The sequence below is a fragment of the Danio rerio genome, chromosome 4, assembly GCF_052040795.2.
Source record: "Danio rerio strain M-AB ecotype USA chromosome 4, GRCz13ab, whole genome shotgun sequence".
NCBI lineage: Eukaryota > Metazoa > Chordata > Actinopteri > Cypriniformes > Danionidae > Danio > Danio rerio.
Window position 1 is genome coordinate 5,665,001 of NC_141024.2, and position 17,236 is coordinate 5,682,236.

The 17,236-nt window shown below is 35.4% G+C and overlaps 2 protein-coding genes and 1 long non-coding RNA gene across 5 annotated transcripts in view; all 3 read left to right on the forward strand.

Moving 5' to 3' along the window:
* Window positions 1-1,647, forward strand: part of tmem209 (transmembrane protein 209) — a 15,340-nt gene extending 13,693 nt beyond the window's left edge. The window contains 1 exon segment of one of the 2 annotated variants that reach the window (NM_001270973.2): window positions 884-1,647. In NM_001270973.2, coding sequence (NP_001257902.1) covers window positions 884-938 — 55 coding nt within the window. In that variant the 3' untranslated portion in view covers window positions 939-1,647. 2 annotated transcript variants of the gene reach the window in all.
* A 1,523-nt stretch (window positions 1,648-3,170) lies between these two features.
* ahcyl2b (adenosylhomocysteinase like 2b) overlaps window positions 3,171-17,236 on the forward strand; it is a 68,785-nt gene continuing 54,719 nt past the window's right edge. Inside the window, exon 1 of one of the 2 annotated variants that reach the window (XR_015481881.2) lies at window positions 3,171-3,509. Coding sequence is in view for 1 of the 2 variants with exons in the window: in NM_201340.1 (NP_958497.1) it covers window positions 3,204-3,509 (306 nt within the window). In the remaining variant the exon portion in view is untranslated. 2 annotated transcript variants of the gene reach the window in all.
* Window positions 7,624-15,049, forward strand: LOC148679900 (uncharacterized). Its single transcript, XR_015942190.1, has 2 exons — window positions 7,624-12,486; window positions 14,907-15,049. It is a non-coding gene; the product is annotated as an uncharacterized LOC148679900 (long non-coding RNA).

Consider the following 17,236-nt stretch of genomic DNA (forward strand, 5'->3'; position numbering starts at 1 on the left):
CTGTGAGGTTTGATGCCTACTGACTAGATCTGAAAACATAATTGGAACATGATTATTTATACAATTAAAAACAATTCAAGACAATTAAATTTAATAAAACTATCAAAACTAAAAAGGTTTTGTTTAGATAAAACCACAATGAGGCCATCGCATAGGCTTTAAGTCCATCATTTGAATTGCTTGTTTATATGTCAGCAGTCCTAAAGAAGTACTAAAGGCAATTTTCTGATTAAAACAAGTGTTACAATCTTAATATTTTTATGCATTATTCAACTCTGCTGGTGAGAAGAGTATCGATACTAACCAAAAACAAGATTATATGATTTTAAATATTTCTGCACCCATTTTTTTTAATCAATATATTGGTATTTTTGACAGCAATAATTAAATATTACTATTCATTTCACTTTAAAAGTAGTCCCTTATATATTTAGGGTAACCACAGTGGAATGAACCGCCAACTTATCCAGCATATGTTTTACACAGCAGATACCCTTGCAGCTGCAACACAGCCCTGGAAAACATCCACACACTTCCTTACATTCATGCATATACACTACGGCCAATTTAGTTTATTCAATTCCTCTATAGCGGAACCGGAGCACCCGAAAGAAACCCACACCAACACTGGGAGAACATGCAAATTCTACACAGAAATGCCAACTGGCCTAGCCGGGACTCAAACCAGCAACCTTCTGTTTGTGAGGCGACAGTGCTAACCACTGAGCCACCGTGACGCCCATTAGATATTACTATATAACATGAAATAATGTACATTTTAATGAATAGATTCTGTCCATGTATGATTACCAGAAATGTTATCGCTTGAATGACTCTTTGGTTATTGAATATATTCACCCTCTTTTATGTTTTTGTGCGACAGGAGAGTAAATCTAGGCCTTTCAGGTGTGAATATACTGTGGATCTTCGGTGACTGAGATGCGACACATCAGTATTTGCCACAAAGAAAACAAAATCACTGCACAAACACTGGGATGTGATAAAGACTTTTTTTTTTACCTTTACACTGTTGTGATGTTGCATGTCTTTTGAGATGCATCGTACCGTCATATCACTTACAACTTCGAATGCAAATACAGGTGGAGTACAGGAAGTCATTTTAGCCGAAGGAAATGTTTTAATCTTCAATGCTGAGATGTTTATGACTTGAAAAAAGTGCCCAGTGGACCTTTTGTTCCACAGGATTTTTGTATTTTGCTCTTCATATTAGGTAAGCAATGTAGTTATACATGAATGTAAGCTCTTTGTGGACACTGCTAGATTCATGATGGCCAGGTTGCATTTTAAAGCAGTTACTGATAGATTTTCTTCAACTTTTAATTTTTTTCCTGAAAGAATGAAGCCCGGTTACACTTGCAGTAATGTGCAGCTATGAAACCACGTGAGTCAGAATTATTTTACAGCCTGTTTCTTGCTCTAAATTAAATTCCATATCTGGATGATTCATTTATCAATATAGCGAAGGGTGATTCTGATGTTGAATGGCAAATTACATAATTGAGGAGAATGTTTTTGTTGATGTTTTGTATTGTGTCTGCAGTGAAACTTGAAACGGAACGAGCTTCCACTTTTGTCTTTGTTTTTCATAATAATAAAGGACCGGCATTGTTGTTTTATTTTTCAAAGTGTTGAACTGTTTCCAGTATTAACCACTGGATGGTAGTGCTGCACTCCTGCGTAAGGTTATAAATGGTAGGAATACACCAGTCAAATCAGGCCTTTATTTGTCACATACACTTTCATATAGTGAAATATATGAAATACACAAACATCACAATTTTCAGGGGAAGACAGGTCACAGGAGGTAGCATTTTGAAAGGGAAGTGAGATACATCTGGAGAGTTAGGCCAAAAAAAAAAAACACCCTCTCAGCTTGCTTTTTATTAGGGCAAAGTGAAAACAGGGAGAAAAAAAACAGCCCAATCTTATGTTTGTACAAAGGCTTTAATAAATACTGGAGTTGGAATAGCATACAGTAAAAAAAATCACATCATTCATTCATGTTGTACCAGCACAAATAGAAAAAGGTAACGAAGTGAATTGAACATAAATCAATTAAGTTGTCCCAAAGACATCTCATGAGTTGTGTTGTTTCAGCTTATTTTAAATAAGTCATTTGAACAAGCAGCAAAAATACAGTTTGAAATTGATATAGAATATTCATGCATAATGTATTAGAGAATAAGACATTTTTAATAAGCCTTTTAGCATATTTATGCAGTTTTATGTTTGTTGGTTATCATACATTTTCTTGAAGACATTACAGAAGGCACCCTCTATACTTTTATTTAGTAAAGAAAACAGCTTGTGTAAACAATATAAATGTTTCTGGCATATTTAGAACTAGAATAATTTGATGACATTAAATATCAACAATACTGTCTCAAATTACTGTTCAATTGTAATTTTAAATGATAAATATTTTGTTCACTTGGTTTAACCTAAATAACAAACATTATAAGAGTCAAATATTTTTTTAAATGTTATTTGTATGTTAATAAGTAAAGGTTAGGAATGTATGTGTTTATTTTATTTTTTACAAATAACTTGTTTTGATTTTGTTCATTATGTTTATGTTCACTATAAGTTATATATATCTAATACAATATTTGCATTTAATATATGTTTATGGTAATATAATCAACAAAATGGGATGTAATAAATTACTTGTTACATATGAAGGTCATCTGGTATTATGATGCTTTTATTTTACTGCTGCTTACTGTTATAAACAACAGGATGCCTTAATGAAGCATTAGTAAACGGTAAAGTCTAGAAGGGATACAGCTGCGGATACATTAGTATAGCATAATATTAGTGGCCCTGTACAACAATAATTCATATTTTGACATTACTGTGGGGTTGTGGAAAACGTTTATAAAGTACAATTTGATGGGTATTTTAATAAATAATATGAATAACACTCTTTATTATTACAGTTTATACATTTCTGTGATGGTTGTTGTAGGGGTAGACGTTAATAAAATACAATTTATAGATAATTTAATTAATAATTCTCGTTAACTTCCAGCCGCAGCTGTATCCTTTCTAGCAGCCACCTTAGCACACGGAACTACATGTCCCATGTTGCTTCGCGCAGCGCGTCATTCCACAGCGTATCCGTTCGTGTGTGTGTGTGTCGCTTCTCTGTATTGGAAAAAAGCACCGTGCGGATCGCAGCGATGTCAGTCCAAGCTGTGGCAACGAAAATGGCCGAGGTCGAATTAAAAGACGTGGCCGGTAAAGACTCTCCCCCTGCGATATCTCCGCTGACACCCAAGGCAGAGGAGAAGAAGACTGAAATAAACTCTTCGTCAACATCCATGGCAGCGGCCGCGGCGGTGGATCCGAGCCCGGTGACCGTCGCACCGAGCCCCATGAAGATGCCGCAGGCGTCCGCGATGAAGCGGACGGACCCGCAACAGAACGGCGGCGAGGCTTTTGTCAACTGTGACGGCACCGTGGCCGAGGGACCGAGAATGAAGAAGGTAACGTGAACCGACTCGTTAATATCCGTGAAATATTTGCGTCTCGTTTTGTACCTTCATCCGCTGCTGTGTGTCATTGTGCGGCTATGATTCTGGCCTATGGGAGCTTTAGTAGTACCATAACAGCTGTAAATTCACGTCTGTTTAACACCGGATGATCGATGGTAGATATACCGAACAGTTCCACCGAGTTTTTGATCTGATCGCAATGGGTTTAAGCTCGTGAGCGGCTGTTAATAACGGTTAAAAGACCCGCAATGCGCGTGTCGTGGCGCTGTATGCGTTTATATTCGACAAAACATACTGTTCCCTAACATCATTGAGGTAAAGTTGGTTTTATTCCCTCATATTCTGACTTTCTGCTTATTAATATAATTTCATAAAAGTGTTTTTGCATATACTAAATAGCGAAATCATATTAGCAGCCATTGACTATCCAAATACAACATTATTTACAGTCTATTAAGTAGTGCTAATGTTGTTTTTTGAAGTCATTATTACAAGCTATTTCAGACCGAGCGTTGTAAACAACATCATTGTGACCATGTCAAAATATCCCTTTTTAAAAATGAAGGAATGTGCGAATATAAAAGCGACTTTCCCTCACTAAACATCTTAATTGAGAAGGAAACGCTTTGTTTTCGTGGTAAATTTGATTATTAAATGTCAAATCAGAATACGCAAACGTTATGTCATGTTTTGGATATAGTTTATGTTCGTACTAAAACTCGAGCAGCTTTTTTTAAGTATATTTTGTGGCAATGTGTGTGTGCTTTTTTTGTACTAAATCAGATTTTCGCATATTGATGTTATTAATATTAATGACAGCTGCAATGAGCTGTTCTTTATTGTTAAAGTGTGCTGAAGTGGCATGTTTGTATATCAAAATAGGCTTCCTGAAGACTACCAAACATTTGGAGGCTTCAATGTTTATGTTTTTATCTCTTGTGGTCTCCAAGGCAGAATTTATTTAACCACAAATACAATATAAAAACATCAACATTGTGAAATCTAATGTCAACTTTTCTGTTTGAGTAGGCTTGTGTATTCAAAATAGTTTATCCTGTTATTCCAAGCTGAACTTTCAGCAGCTTAGTCCAGCTGTATCACGATCCTTCAGTGTATATTTCACAGTATTACTGCTTTTATTATATATATTTAATAATCTAATACATGAATACTCTGTGAGCGTATGACACTTCCTTCAAAAACATAAATCTAATTTTAATTCTTTTGTGCACTAAATGATTTATTATATAGATTAGGATCAACAGTAAATTGCAATCGCACTGTTTATGATTTAGGCTTCATTAAATTAATATCATTCATAATTTCCCTCTCAGTTTATGAGGCAATGAGCATGCAAACACATAAATATCTAGCTTTTATTTTCATTTATTATTTGATTATGGAATTTTTTTGGTGTTTGTTTGGAAATCAGCAATACTGGAAGGCTTGTAGTTAATATTTTGGAGTATTTTGCTTGGTTTTGATTAAAGTCTCAATATAATAACTTCACAAATGTCAGTCTGTTCCACTTTTCAATTATGTGTCAGTTTGCATAACACCCTGCCAAGGCTGTGACACCTCTCTCTCCCTCTCTCTCTCTCCATTGTAAGCTTTGTGTGTCCACGCATAGATTAGGTAATTAGGGGAATTTGCTGCTTCACTCCTCGCGCCGTCTCTTTGACTCTTATCTGACTTGACCATTCCTTGGAAAGACTTAACACAGACTGTATTCTCAATAAATCTCCTGTAAGGAAAAGAATATCTTCGTTATCTTATCTCAAACAGAAGAAGGTGTACAGTTCAAGGCTGAAACATCTTGATATGGAAATCCACTTTATTGTTATTTGCCAAGGTTTTGACGCAGAGTGAACCACAACATGACTGTAATTGGCAATAGCAGAATTGGGGTTTGACATAGAAGATAGTGATTTTATTTTCAAGGTTAAGTCCTAGCACTTTTATCATCTTCCTCTAGATATTACGTTTGGAATTGGTGTTTATTAGATGAGAGAACCGTCTTTCTCACAATCCCAATCTTCTTCTGGGGATGTTTTCCATGTTCATTCATGTATTTGGCGAGGCTTGAGGGTTTTCATTTATAAATCTTTGCATAGAAACCTAAAAGTGAATGTACGGCAGAGTCTAGTTTCATTTATTCATAAATGATTATTGCTCGTTATGGTTTTAAAGTGGTCAAATTAATTCGACGTTTAAGTTAAATATGTTTACATTGAGTTTACTTACAGCTGTGGACATTCTACTCTCAAGATTGTGTTTTGTAGACCATAGCTTTGTGTATGAAGTGACATACGCAAGTTACAATCTATTTTGTGCATTCGTTACCTTTATAAATGAGACCCCTGATCAGTGGAGTGTTGCAGTGATGTTTGTCTATAGGGCTGCACAAAAAAATTGACATTTCAATATTTTATGTTCTGCAATATCTATTGCGATTTGAATGCAATTAGGCCTGTCACAATATCAATATATTGACTTAATGTACAACAAGTGGACATGTCCTCAATCATTTTTGTCGGTGTAGTATGAATCACCCATACATAAAAACAATTCCAGACACATTTTAGCTGATTACGCAGCTAAAATCATCTATTTTTATTGAAGGTGGCAGTATGGTTAAGAAAACAATATAGTATTTACTATAAATTACTATAGTATATTTTCATGTGGGTGTCTGACGAATGGAAATTGTTCTGTTACTTTTTTCTAGTATTTTTACCTATTGTTTAGTACATATATGTTTCCAATGCCTAATAATTAAATTGTTAAAATGACCATAATTGAAATATTCCTGAGGATAAAAGATTAATTTGTTTCTTTGGAAGAGTGTATGATGCTGTTATAGTGGCAAAATGGTCTTAAAATCACAATAATATCATTTACCGCAATAAAGTTTGGTGCCTAAATGCAGTTTCACCACTTTGAAAAAATTCAATTGGGATGAGAGTACATCTGCGTAAAATATAATAAACGAATCATTAGCACATACAGATAAATAGTGCTTTATGGATTGTGTAATAGTTTTCAGGTAAATTAATTGAATAATTAAATGTACAACAGCACTGTATAGCCTTCATGATATAAATAAATAAAAACAATTAAACTTGCTTGCAATATTGTGGTAGGGCTGAACAATAAATCGTTTAAGCATGGATATCGCAATTGGTGTAATATATATATATATATATATATATATATATATATATATATATATATATATATATATATATATATATATATATATATATATATATATATATATATATATATATATATATTAATGATTCATACAGTGATGACCATCTCATTTTACATCTTATTGTTCAATTTCTGTCCTTGAATACTGTTAGGCTCCCTAGAAAAGCCATAAAACATTCAACTTCTATTTTTGCTCTGTTGCATTCATATATGGCTGTAATTTATTATATTTTATGCAAATGCACTGCATAGAAAAGATTTGATCATCCCAGTTGATGTAAATTAATAAAATATTTCCGAACAAAATTATTCAAATCAACTGGTGAATTATATTCATATCGCAGCAAAGCAAAATATCGAAATGTTAGATTTTTTAAATATCCTGCAGCCTTATATTGTGGTTAAGCATACTGAACTGTGCAGTAGAGGCCTTCATACGTTAAAAAATTCAGATTGAACCAGTTGAAAACACAGGTCTGACTGCACCACAATTGGTGGATATTACCAGCAAACTGCTATTAAATATTTTGCTAAAAAACATTTGTGCTTAACTGCTGTTATAAGTCTTCTCCTTTACTGTGGTAGAGCACATGACGTCTCCACTCTGTCAGATTTTCTAGCTATAAGTGGAACAGAGATATTTCTTCATTGTATTCAAACTAGTCATGCAGCAATTAACCAATTTCACTATTACCCGCACTTTAATTAGTCACAGTTAATTAATCATGAAGGCTTAACAACACATTTCTGCACTGAACAATACTGCTGCAACTAAACAAAGTTATGCCAACTGTGCGCTAGTTTAAAATTCTAGGCTTGTACACAGAGGATAACACACACACACACACACACACACACTGGATTTGCTATGGCTGAGGCTAATAACTAAGGGCTGATCACATACTGCTTCTTTTGCGCACGCAAGTTTGTTTCGCAAATTTCCAATGGAGGCACGCAACTTTCCAGGCAAACCTAGTTGAAATAATGGCGTGAGCACACCGCTAGTCACTTGACAAGAACTGACTGATCAGCTTCATACTATGTATGGAATATATACATTTCTACTTCAAAGAGAAAAAAATATATAACATGAAAATGCCAAACAGTTTTGTAATATAGTTGATCAAAAGTTCCTTTCAGCAGCCTTTAGCTACATTTGTTCTCTTTAAAACGGAAATACTCAGCTAATATGTAGCTTAGATTTACATAAGACAAATTTACTATTTTTAAATGTACACTGTAAAAAATGTCCAGATTTTCACAACGTTATTGTAATATTTTTACAGTAAATTACATTAGAAAATTAAATTACATTAAAATTCACAGTAAAGGTGTTGTATTCATAATTTTATTGTGAAATTAAGGCAGGTTGCATGATTACTGTAAAAAGAGCTATATCTTTTACATGTTAGTTGTTGGAATTCAAACTCTTTTTATTCCACTCAACATAGACATTAGTACAAATAAACTTTTATGCTAGCATTTTTATAGTGTATATATAGTATTTTTTGATATTTAGAAATAACGTAATGTTATTGCAGCTCTAAAACAATTTGGTTACATCTTCAAAAATAACTTGATAGAAAATCATTCTGAAACAAATGACAGAATTGCCATAGCAAATTTTTAGTTTTGGGTGCACTGCGCCTTTATTTAGTTTGATAAGGTTAACATGAACATCTAACATTTGTAATTAACATAACTTTGTGCTTAACTAAAAACATAATAAACTGGAGCAAAAGTTTTTGATTTATTAAACCAAGCACTGTTAAACACCCAGAATCATGTCAAAGTCAGGGTAAATGGCAGAATGAATAACTGAGGAAAGCCTGCTTCTAGAGCTGCTAGATTCTGGCTAAAATGAGAATCGTGATTTTTTTTTTGCTTAAAATAAAGATCACGATTTTCTCACGATTCTGTAGATGTAAAATAAAGGTATGGTAAAAACAAACATATGGCACAACCTCGATAATAATATTATAGGTCTGCTGGTTTTTATAAATAATTCTATTCTACTTATAATAATTCTGATGTTGAATTATTATGTTTGAGATATATGCTTGCTATCTGTCATATTAGACAAATTTAGTCACTGGTAAAATCAGACATTTGCCATTATCAGATTATATTCAACAAAATATAGGCTATAGTAGTTATACTGACATTGTAAACATTTATTTTCATGCACAACTGTGGGTTCACTATAGTAAAAAACATTTCAAATGCTTGCCGTAATCATAACTCAAAAATGCGATATGATCATTTAAATGAAGTGCACACTTTGGGTTTCATTTTGACTGCTAAGCGCTTGTTCATGATCACTCTGTGCCACAAACAGAATATTATTTACAACTGTATTACCTGTTACTCGCAACATATGCAGGTTCTGTTCACTAAAGTACAATATACATAATTCTACAAGATTATACAATGAAAACACAGTAATGGACTTTACTATCTATTGTGAAGTTACACTGTATGGCTGTAATTTCACAACAATTTAATGTAACAAAATCACAACAGATTACTGTGAACTACTGCACGGTAATTTGCTGTAAATTTACATATCGTATTTTACTGTGAAAGGAATGCAATTATTAGCCAGTCATTTACTGTGAGTCTAAGGTACTTCCTTTTTTTTACAGTGTATTCTTATTTTTATTTACTTATTTATTCATTCATTGTTCTGTCGTTTATTTTCAGTGTGAAATTATTACTTGTTTAAATGCCAGAAACTCAGACCAAAGAGAAAGGGACTTGTTTGATTTTATTATTTCTTTTTGTGCTGTATTATTTGGTGACTGAGCAGCACTAAATGACATATAAGGGGTTTTGATATGAGTTTTCTACACTAGTAGTGTTTTGAAATGAATGAATGCATAGTAATTGTGAAATCCTGATCATTCTTCAGACTTTAATCGTACAACCAAAATCTATAATCATTGCATCCATAATTTCAACAATGTAAACATCAGAAAAAAATGAGTTCCAAAAACAGAAATATCTGATCATCATATCATCGTTTGCATTGATGAAACTCAAGATTGTCTACCATGTTTGTTAGTATCATAGGCTGTATTCTTGACAGTTAAACTCTGGTCATTTTCTGTAGAGAGCGACTGGGTTTGGATGATCTGAAGCGGGGTTGGCGATGTCCCAGAAGTTCTTTCAGCACAGACATGTTTTCAATGCGCTGTGACTTTTTATCTGCCCTGTTTCTAAGAGAGAAAAAAACAGTCATGCTGGCTGTTCCTCTGTAAAAGCGTTACATCACGCCGCTGTTGCTTGTATAAAGTGGCGAGAGGAAGGGGAGGGCAGAGCCATGTCACACAGTGGGATCTCTAATCCATGTCATCACATCACGAAGGTGCAAATGGCCTGTAGTTTAGCTAAGGATTTTTATGACCTCGGTGAAAATTCGCATGACTGGATTTGAAGGGAAACAGGATGCTAATCGACACGTTCACGCTCCAGTGGGGCGATGTTGGCACGAGTTTGTGCATAGCTTGCACTGTTGTGATGTTACGTCACTTAAGCTATGGTTCCCAGGATGCTTAGACCTAGAAGAAGGCTTATGATGTGGTGCAGATAATGCGGGGAAAGCCCTTTATGTGACCTTTACCAATGGAGGAATCTTTCGGGGAGTTACACAAAGACTGGTACTATATTATTATTGTTAGTATAATTTAATGACATACTGGACATACAAGAATATCTCGTGGTTTTTTGACTAAAGGTGAAGGCCGCATTCTATGTGTGTTCTGCAAAATTTCTGTAAAACTACTGGACTGTCCTGCTTATAATGACCGCAAAAGGCTTTTTATGAAATGAACTTTCTTGAGATATTCAGCAAAGTGAAAAGCTTTATTTTTATCATGTATTAATTTATCTAATTTATGGATTCATTTGTTTATTGTTTTTTTATTGTATATTTATTAATGAAATCTGTTTTGCCTTGAAAATAGCCTTTATTGCTGACATGACATTGAATAAGTATACATCACGTAGTTTAGTATTGTTAACATTTTAATAATAGTCCAGTCTAAGGGGCCGATCACATCAAATGCGCTTATTGCGTTTCGAGGTGCCTTTTTTGAATTGTTTACCAACGGCTGCGAGCGTTTTGCAGGCTGCCTATGCGCCCTCCGTGCCTCGCGTTTTAACCGCCTGCTGCACCTCGCATTTTTGCCCCTGCACATCTTGCGCTCGCAGTTCAACTCTGTGCAGAAAAAACAGGCTACATCACTCACATATTTTTCATTCTCCAATCAAACGAAAGCGGAGGCGGGGCTTCCGTTGAGGTGCCTGCAGAGTTTGTTTTGTTAAGACAACAATGAAGACTTTTTAAGATGGAGGAGAGATTTGTGGTTGCTGTTTTGAGTTATCCGGTGCTGTATAACTTTACAAATCATGAATATCAAAATAATATTAAATATTAAAATTATATGTAATGGAATGTGATAATATATAGCGCATTTATTGTGTATGGCCATATACCCAAAGCGCTTCACAGTCATGAGGGGGGGTCTCTCCACACCACCACCAGTGTGCAGCATCCACCTGGATGATGCGACGGCAGCCACAGGAGAACAGCGCCAGTGTGCTCACCTCACACCAGCTATTGGTGGAGTGAAGAGACAGTGATGTAGCCAATTCGGTGGTTGGGGATAATTGGGAGGCCTTGATTGTAAGAGCCGATTGAGGGCCAGGTCACCAGGGTTACACCCCAGCTCTTTACGATAAGTGCCATGGGATTTTTAACAACCACAGAGAGTCAGGACCACTGTTTAACGTCTCATCTGAAAATACAAGGTAGATGAAAATTATATTAATATCCACAGCAACACTCGCACAGTACCCAGCTGATTCAGTCGTTGCCTAGTGACGTAAAAAGCGCACCATGCTTTTATTTTTTCTTTTGTCAACAAAAAAGGCAGTGTGTTGCGCCTCAAGTTTTGTGGAATATACTGTTAATGCGCAGTCTAATCGGCCCCTAAGTAAGTTTTAAGGCTGGGACACACTAACCCAATCGTCGGCCTTGTTGGTCCACGTTGAAGCTCATTGGCCCGATTCAGCATGTTGAATCAGTGTTGACCACCAGAGAGAGCACTTTGACTAGTTATTCAGCAATGAATTTAATTAATTTATATAGCGCCTTTACTATGTAGATTGCGTCAAAGTAACTTAACCTCTAGAAGTTCTAGTAAATTGAAACTGTCCAGTTTTCAGGGTTGAAGATCAGTTTAGCTCAGTTCAGTGTGGTTTAAATTTTACTGATCAAAATCCAAACACTGTGGAGTAAATCCATCGATGCTCAGCTCCACAAGTCCCAACCAAGCAAGCCAGTGGGGACTATAGAATACACAAGACATGTCACTCGTATAGTTCTAAACGGGGACAAGTGTAATGGTCAATATGACAAATGAAGTACAGGAGCCAATCATCGATCACTATAGACTGAGGATTCTTCGGTGGAGGGGATCGGACCAGACGTGATCTTATGCAGATTTTGTAAGCTTCGAACAGTAAGAAATGAAACTAAAGAGGCAGTTGTTGTTTAAATTCATTGGTGGTTCCTAATATGAACTTTAACCATAAGCTTGGCAAGCAATATTTGAAAGTTTGATGTTTTCACATTCAAACAGAACGCCTGAGAGTCCTTTCAAAGATGGCCACCAAGTGAAGTGACAAAAAGGCTGACTGTAATTTTGTTACATTTCTCAAATATTTGCAGATGATATGGATTATTACAGTGGTTCTCAAACTGTGGTACGCGTACCACTAGTGGTACGCGGGCTTCCTCCTAGTGGTACGCGGAGGAACCGCTGAATAATGAAAGAAACAATTAACACTTTTAATCCTTTAATGCCTAATATAACATCGATGTGATCAGCATTGGCTGTTTTGTGAAGTGTACGATCACAGCGCTGTGCTTAGAGTGTTTATTTTAGTGCATTGTGTCATAAGCTGCTATAAATCAGTTTCCGAAGTTTAAGAATTGATTCTGAAGCGTGATTTGACTGACATAAAAAGTAGCCAATCATAGTCGACCTTGTCTAGTTGCGTGAAACGTAAGGGCGGGACGAATGCTTTCTGTGTTGCAGAGACAGAAAAAACAACTTAAAAACAAATGTTTTGTTGGAATAATGCTTCTCGGATGTTTTCACTATCGAGATGTCTAGCGGAGTAATTAAACCGCGGACATATTTCCTGCCTTTTTGATGATCTACAAACACGTTTCGCTCTCCGACAGCGAGTCGACTCGCCTTTGACCTGTCACTCCTCCAAATACATTCTGAATGGCGGCGCGGGAATGAAGGTATTGCGCAATAACTCATTTCTACAAATGTGGCGAGTGCTTTATTTTAACACGAGAGCGCATTCATGTGCGCAAATCGCTAAAACAGATATGCGAGCTCTTAAATAGGCTTTTTTTTTTTTTTTCAAATGAACTGCAAGTCCTCTCAGGATCGCCTGTGTGCTCAGATTGAATACAATCGCGATCTTTCCACTATTAAAGTAGACATTATTTATCTTTGTTCCTTGACTAAATTTAGTCAAAAGTATTCAAAGTAATCAAGTACTAAGAAATAGATTGATACATGATCGATGACAATGCTAATGGTCTTCTTATTTGGCTGTGTTGTGAAGTGAAACTTACTTTTAGCAAAGGTGTATTTTTTTCTTTTTTTTCTTTACGACAAATTAATTATGCTGTAAATGTTTCTGGATGAGGTATTTGTGTGATTTACACATTTAGCTGTATTCTGATCTGTCCTAAAGCATTACAGGTCAAAGCAATCCGTTGTTACTTATTGTTTATTTATCATAATTAACAATAAGGCTCTTAAAGCACTGCTTTGATAAATGTTGTGTTGTCATATTTTAAATACCTCAAGTAAAATGAAGTCATTTGTTTTATTTTTTTTTTACTGACAGTGTACTTGTATTTTTTTTAAAGTTTCTATTTAAGATTAGCTTAAATGTAAAATAAAATCTACATGTGATGTACAGCTTTTTAAGAAACAAATTTGCCATATTGTAAAGAAAAATAGTGTAAAATATGTAAATAAAAGGCTAAATTTAAATCTTTTTACCATATACTTCAATTAAACCTTTCAAAGCTTGTAAATATCGTTTAAAAAATTGGCAAAAAGTGTCTCTATGGCCTTAAAGATTATTTGGTAGTTTTACCAGTGCTATTGAAAAAGATTAATTGTCATGAAAGGAAAAATCGACCATACTTTCTTTGTTAGTGCAATTTCCTATACATGTAGCTTTGGTATTTAAGCAATTAAACCATTCAATCAGGTTTCCACGTAAAAAAGTGATTTCATAATGAAAATCTGATTTTTTTTTTTCAAAAGTAACCAACTAGTACTTTTTAAAAGAGTACTTTGTACTTTTACCTAATATTAATATTATTTACTAAAATTTGTGTTATTTTAGCTGTGTAATAGTATTTTTACTTGAGTACAAAAAAGATTTCTCAACCATTTATTGCAGGTTCATTATATTATTAATAATATGATCAATAAATATTATTTTTTAATGTTTTTTATTTGTATCTATTCCTATGCGATGTTTTATGGGTTGCTGAGAATACTTTTCAGGTCTTCAATACATAGCATGTCAGTCTTGAAAAAAAATAATAGGTGCTGTAATTGATTTTTCATTAGGCTGTGCCTGTATGAACCCTGTCATATGTACATTTAACATATTTCAAGATTTGTCTGAAAGTGTAGGAATGTGACATATAGCCTATATTTATAAGGTCCGAGCAACATCTCCAGCTTTTGATGAATAGGCTACAATGAATAATTTAGATTTAAGTACAGCAGTTTTCTTTTTACTTTTTAAGAACAGCGCCATTTTTTAATGAACTTTTAAAAGCACATTTTAACAAAAACTTTTTTTTTTTAATCTGCAAGCACAGTTAATGTTCAGACTATTTCAAATGTTTAAAATGAATGATAATAATACATATTCTTAATAATAGGAATTAATCTGTATCGTTTTTAAACTGTGCACACCTGTAGCTGCTTAATTTGGCCTACGACGCTATTTTTTAATACTGGTTAAAAAATAGCGTCGTAAGGTGGTACTTGGAGAGACAATTTTTTTCTAAGGTGGTACTTGGTGAAAAAAGTTTGAGAACCACTGGATTATTAGATTATCAGCAATATTTGCAGGAGCCAATCCTTCCATGACAATTGTGATAAGGGTACTGGACGCTGCTTTGTTTAGACCTTTGTTGGAAGTTCCCAATTCTCGTTGTGAATGTGGAAACTGATGTTGTCCTCCGAGAGTGCAGAGAGACGTTCTTCCCTATTGGCGCACAACCACTTTTAGATTTCAGTCGGCTAATGTCTGTTTGGTGTGTTCATGTACAGCTTTTCGATCCAGATGGAAGCAGCAACACAATTGGGTTTCGTCTGTGCTAGTTTTTTGCTGTCAGATTGGTGTGTTCCAGCCTTTAGAGGATAGAATGATGAGATGAGGAAAAGTTGTTTTTAAGAGTAATTCAATGTAGGCTATTTCCCAACTGACCTGTGCGCTTTCACAGAAAGTAGGCCTCATGTTTATCAAAAATAGCTTAGTGGTCAAGACGAGACTTGTGGAGAACAGCAGCTCTTACTCACAGCTGCTTCTCTTGCCTGAAGCAAGCAGTTATTGTTGGATAAAACTATTGCAATTTTATTTTCATTGACAATAAATGCAAATCGGTATAAATCAAAATGGTTTTGTGGATAGGTATTGTGTTGTTTGATTTCACTCATTGCAGTTGGACTTGAGTGGTAATCTTCTACAATTGTCATTAGAATGCTTTACTGCTGATTTTTATTTAACAAAAATGCTGGGTAAAAAACAACACAATCTGAGCTGTTTTTGGCCAAGCAGTTGAATCAGTTTAGGACAGAAGTCATATTTGGCTAACCTGAGCCAGCTAGTTGGTTTGTTTTATTTATTCCAAAATTGATTGCATTATTATTATTATTATTAAATAAATTTGACCTTTTTTGTATTAATACAAGTATTAGTACCTAATGGTGTTCATGCTAGGTAGTTTTGGTTAAAAACTAAAAAAAATAAAAATAAAAACTCAAGTTTACTTGAACAAAAGTGTTGGAACCTATAGTAGATGTGTAACCCCACCGGTCCTACGCCACCCAACCCGCTCCGAGCTGGTATCAAACCGGTGACCTTCTCCATGGGAGTAGGTTGCTCTAACAAGGAGGCTAAAGAACATGGCCTCTAGCTTCTGTTGCTAGAGCACCTTTACAGGTCAGAGGAGTGAGGTTTACCTTCACAGCACTTACTAGCTGGCCTCCGTTACAGATGCACACCAAATATTTAAACTGACACCACTGAAAAATCTGCCAGTTCATTTCCAAACAGCTCGTGTGTGGATCTTCAGGAATATGAAAGTGTCACAGACTAAAGCATGTGTTAATTTGGGTTCATTGTGTTTAATCAGTCTTTTATTTTAACATTCAAATAATCTCATATGATTGGACTCAACTTAATAAACAGTGCACACAAACAACTGTCTATTTAAACCTGTGTGATGATATCATGTTGTCAAACATACTGCCAACTATTGAGCAAGCTTGTTTGGGTCCTTAATATTTTTAGCCTATAATGATGTTTACTCCTTTCCTGGGAGAGATCTAAGAGCGGGGTTGAGGAGACCTGCAGTACGTTTGGTACGTGTCTCCATTCCAGTTTCCTCTAGACCAAGTTCCTCATTGCTCATGTGACGTGTGCTGAGATTTCAGAGAGCAGTTGACAGGAAAATATTTCTCACCATGGTGTGAAGTTTGGAGACTTTGATTAATGTGGAATGGAACCAGAGAGACTGGCCTGTACACTGAACCTGCTTGAGTTTATCTGCACTTCTGTGTGTAAATGATGGCAAACCTCAGAGAATTCCTCTGTCACCATATTCTTTGGGCCACTTATGGTCTTAAGAGCTTAAGAAAAAGGACCACACATGTGCAATAAACTAGACGTGCTCTCATGTAAGTGGCACTTTTGGAAACTAGAGCTATAAGGGAGCGATGCACTAACCCTGGGCTGTGCTGTCTGACAACATTCATTCATTTTCCTTCGGCTTAGTCCCTTTATTAATCAGGGGTCACCACAGCGAAATGAACTTATCCAGCATATGTTTTACTCAGTGGATTCCCTTCCAGCCGCAAACCAGTACTCGGATGGGAAACACCCATACACTTTTACATTCATACACTACGGCCATATTAGTTTATTCAATTTACCTAAAGCGCATGTCTTTGGACTGTGGGGGAAGCTGGAACACCTGGAGGAAACCCACACCAACACGGCGAGAACATGCAAACTCCACACAGAAATGCCAACTGGCCCTGTTGGCACCCGAACCATCAACTTTCTTTGTTAGGCGACATTGCTAACCAGTGAGCCACCATGCTGCCCTCAATTTGATAATATGACGATATACACAAACAAAATAAAAAATTCCATCA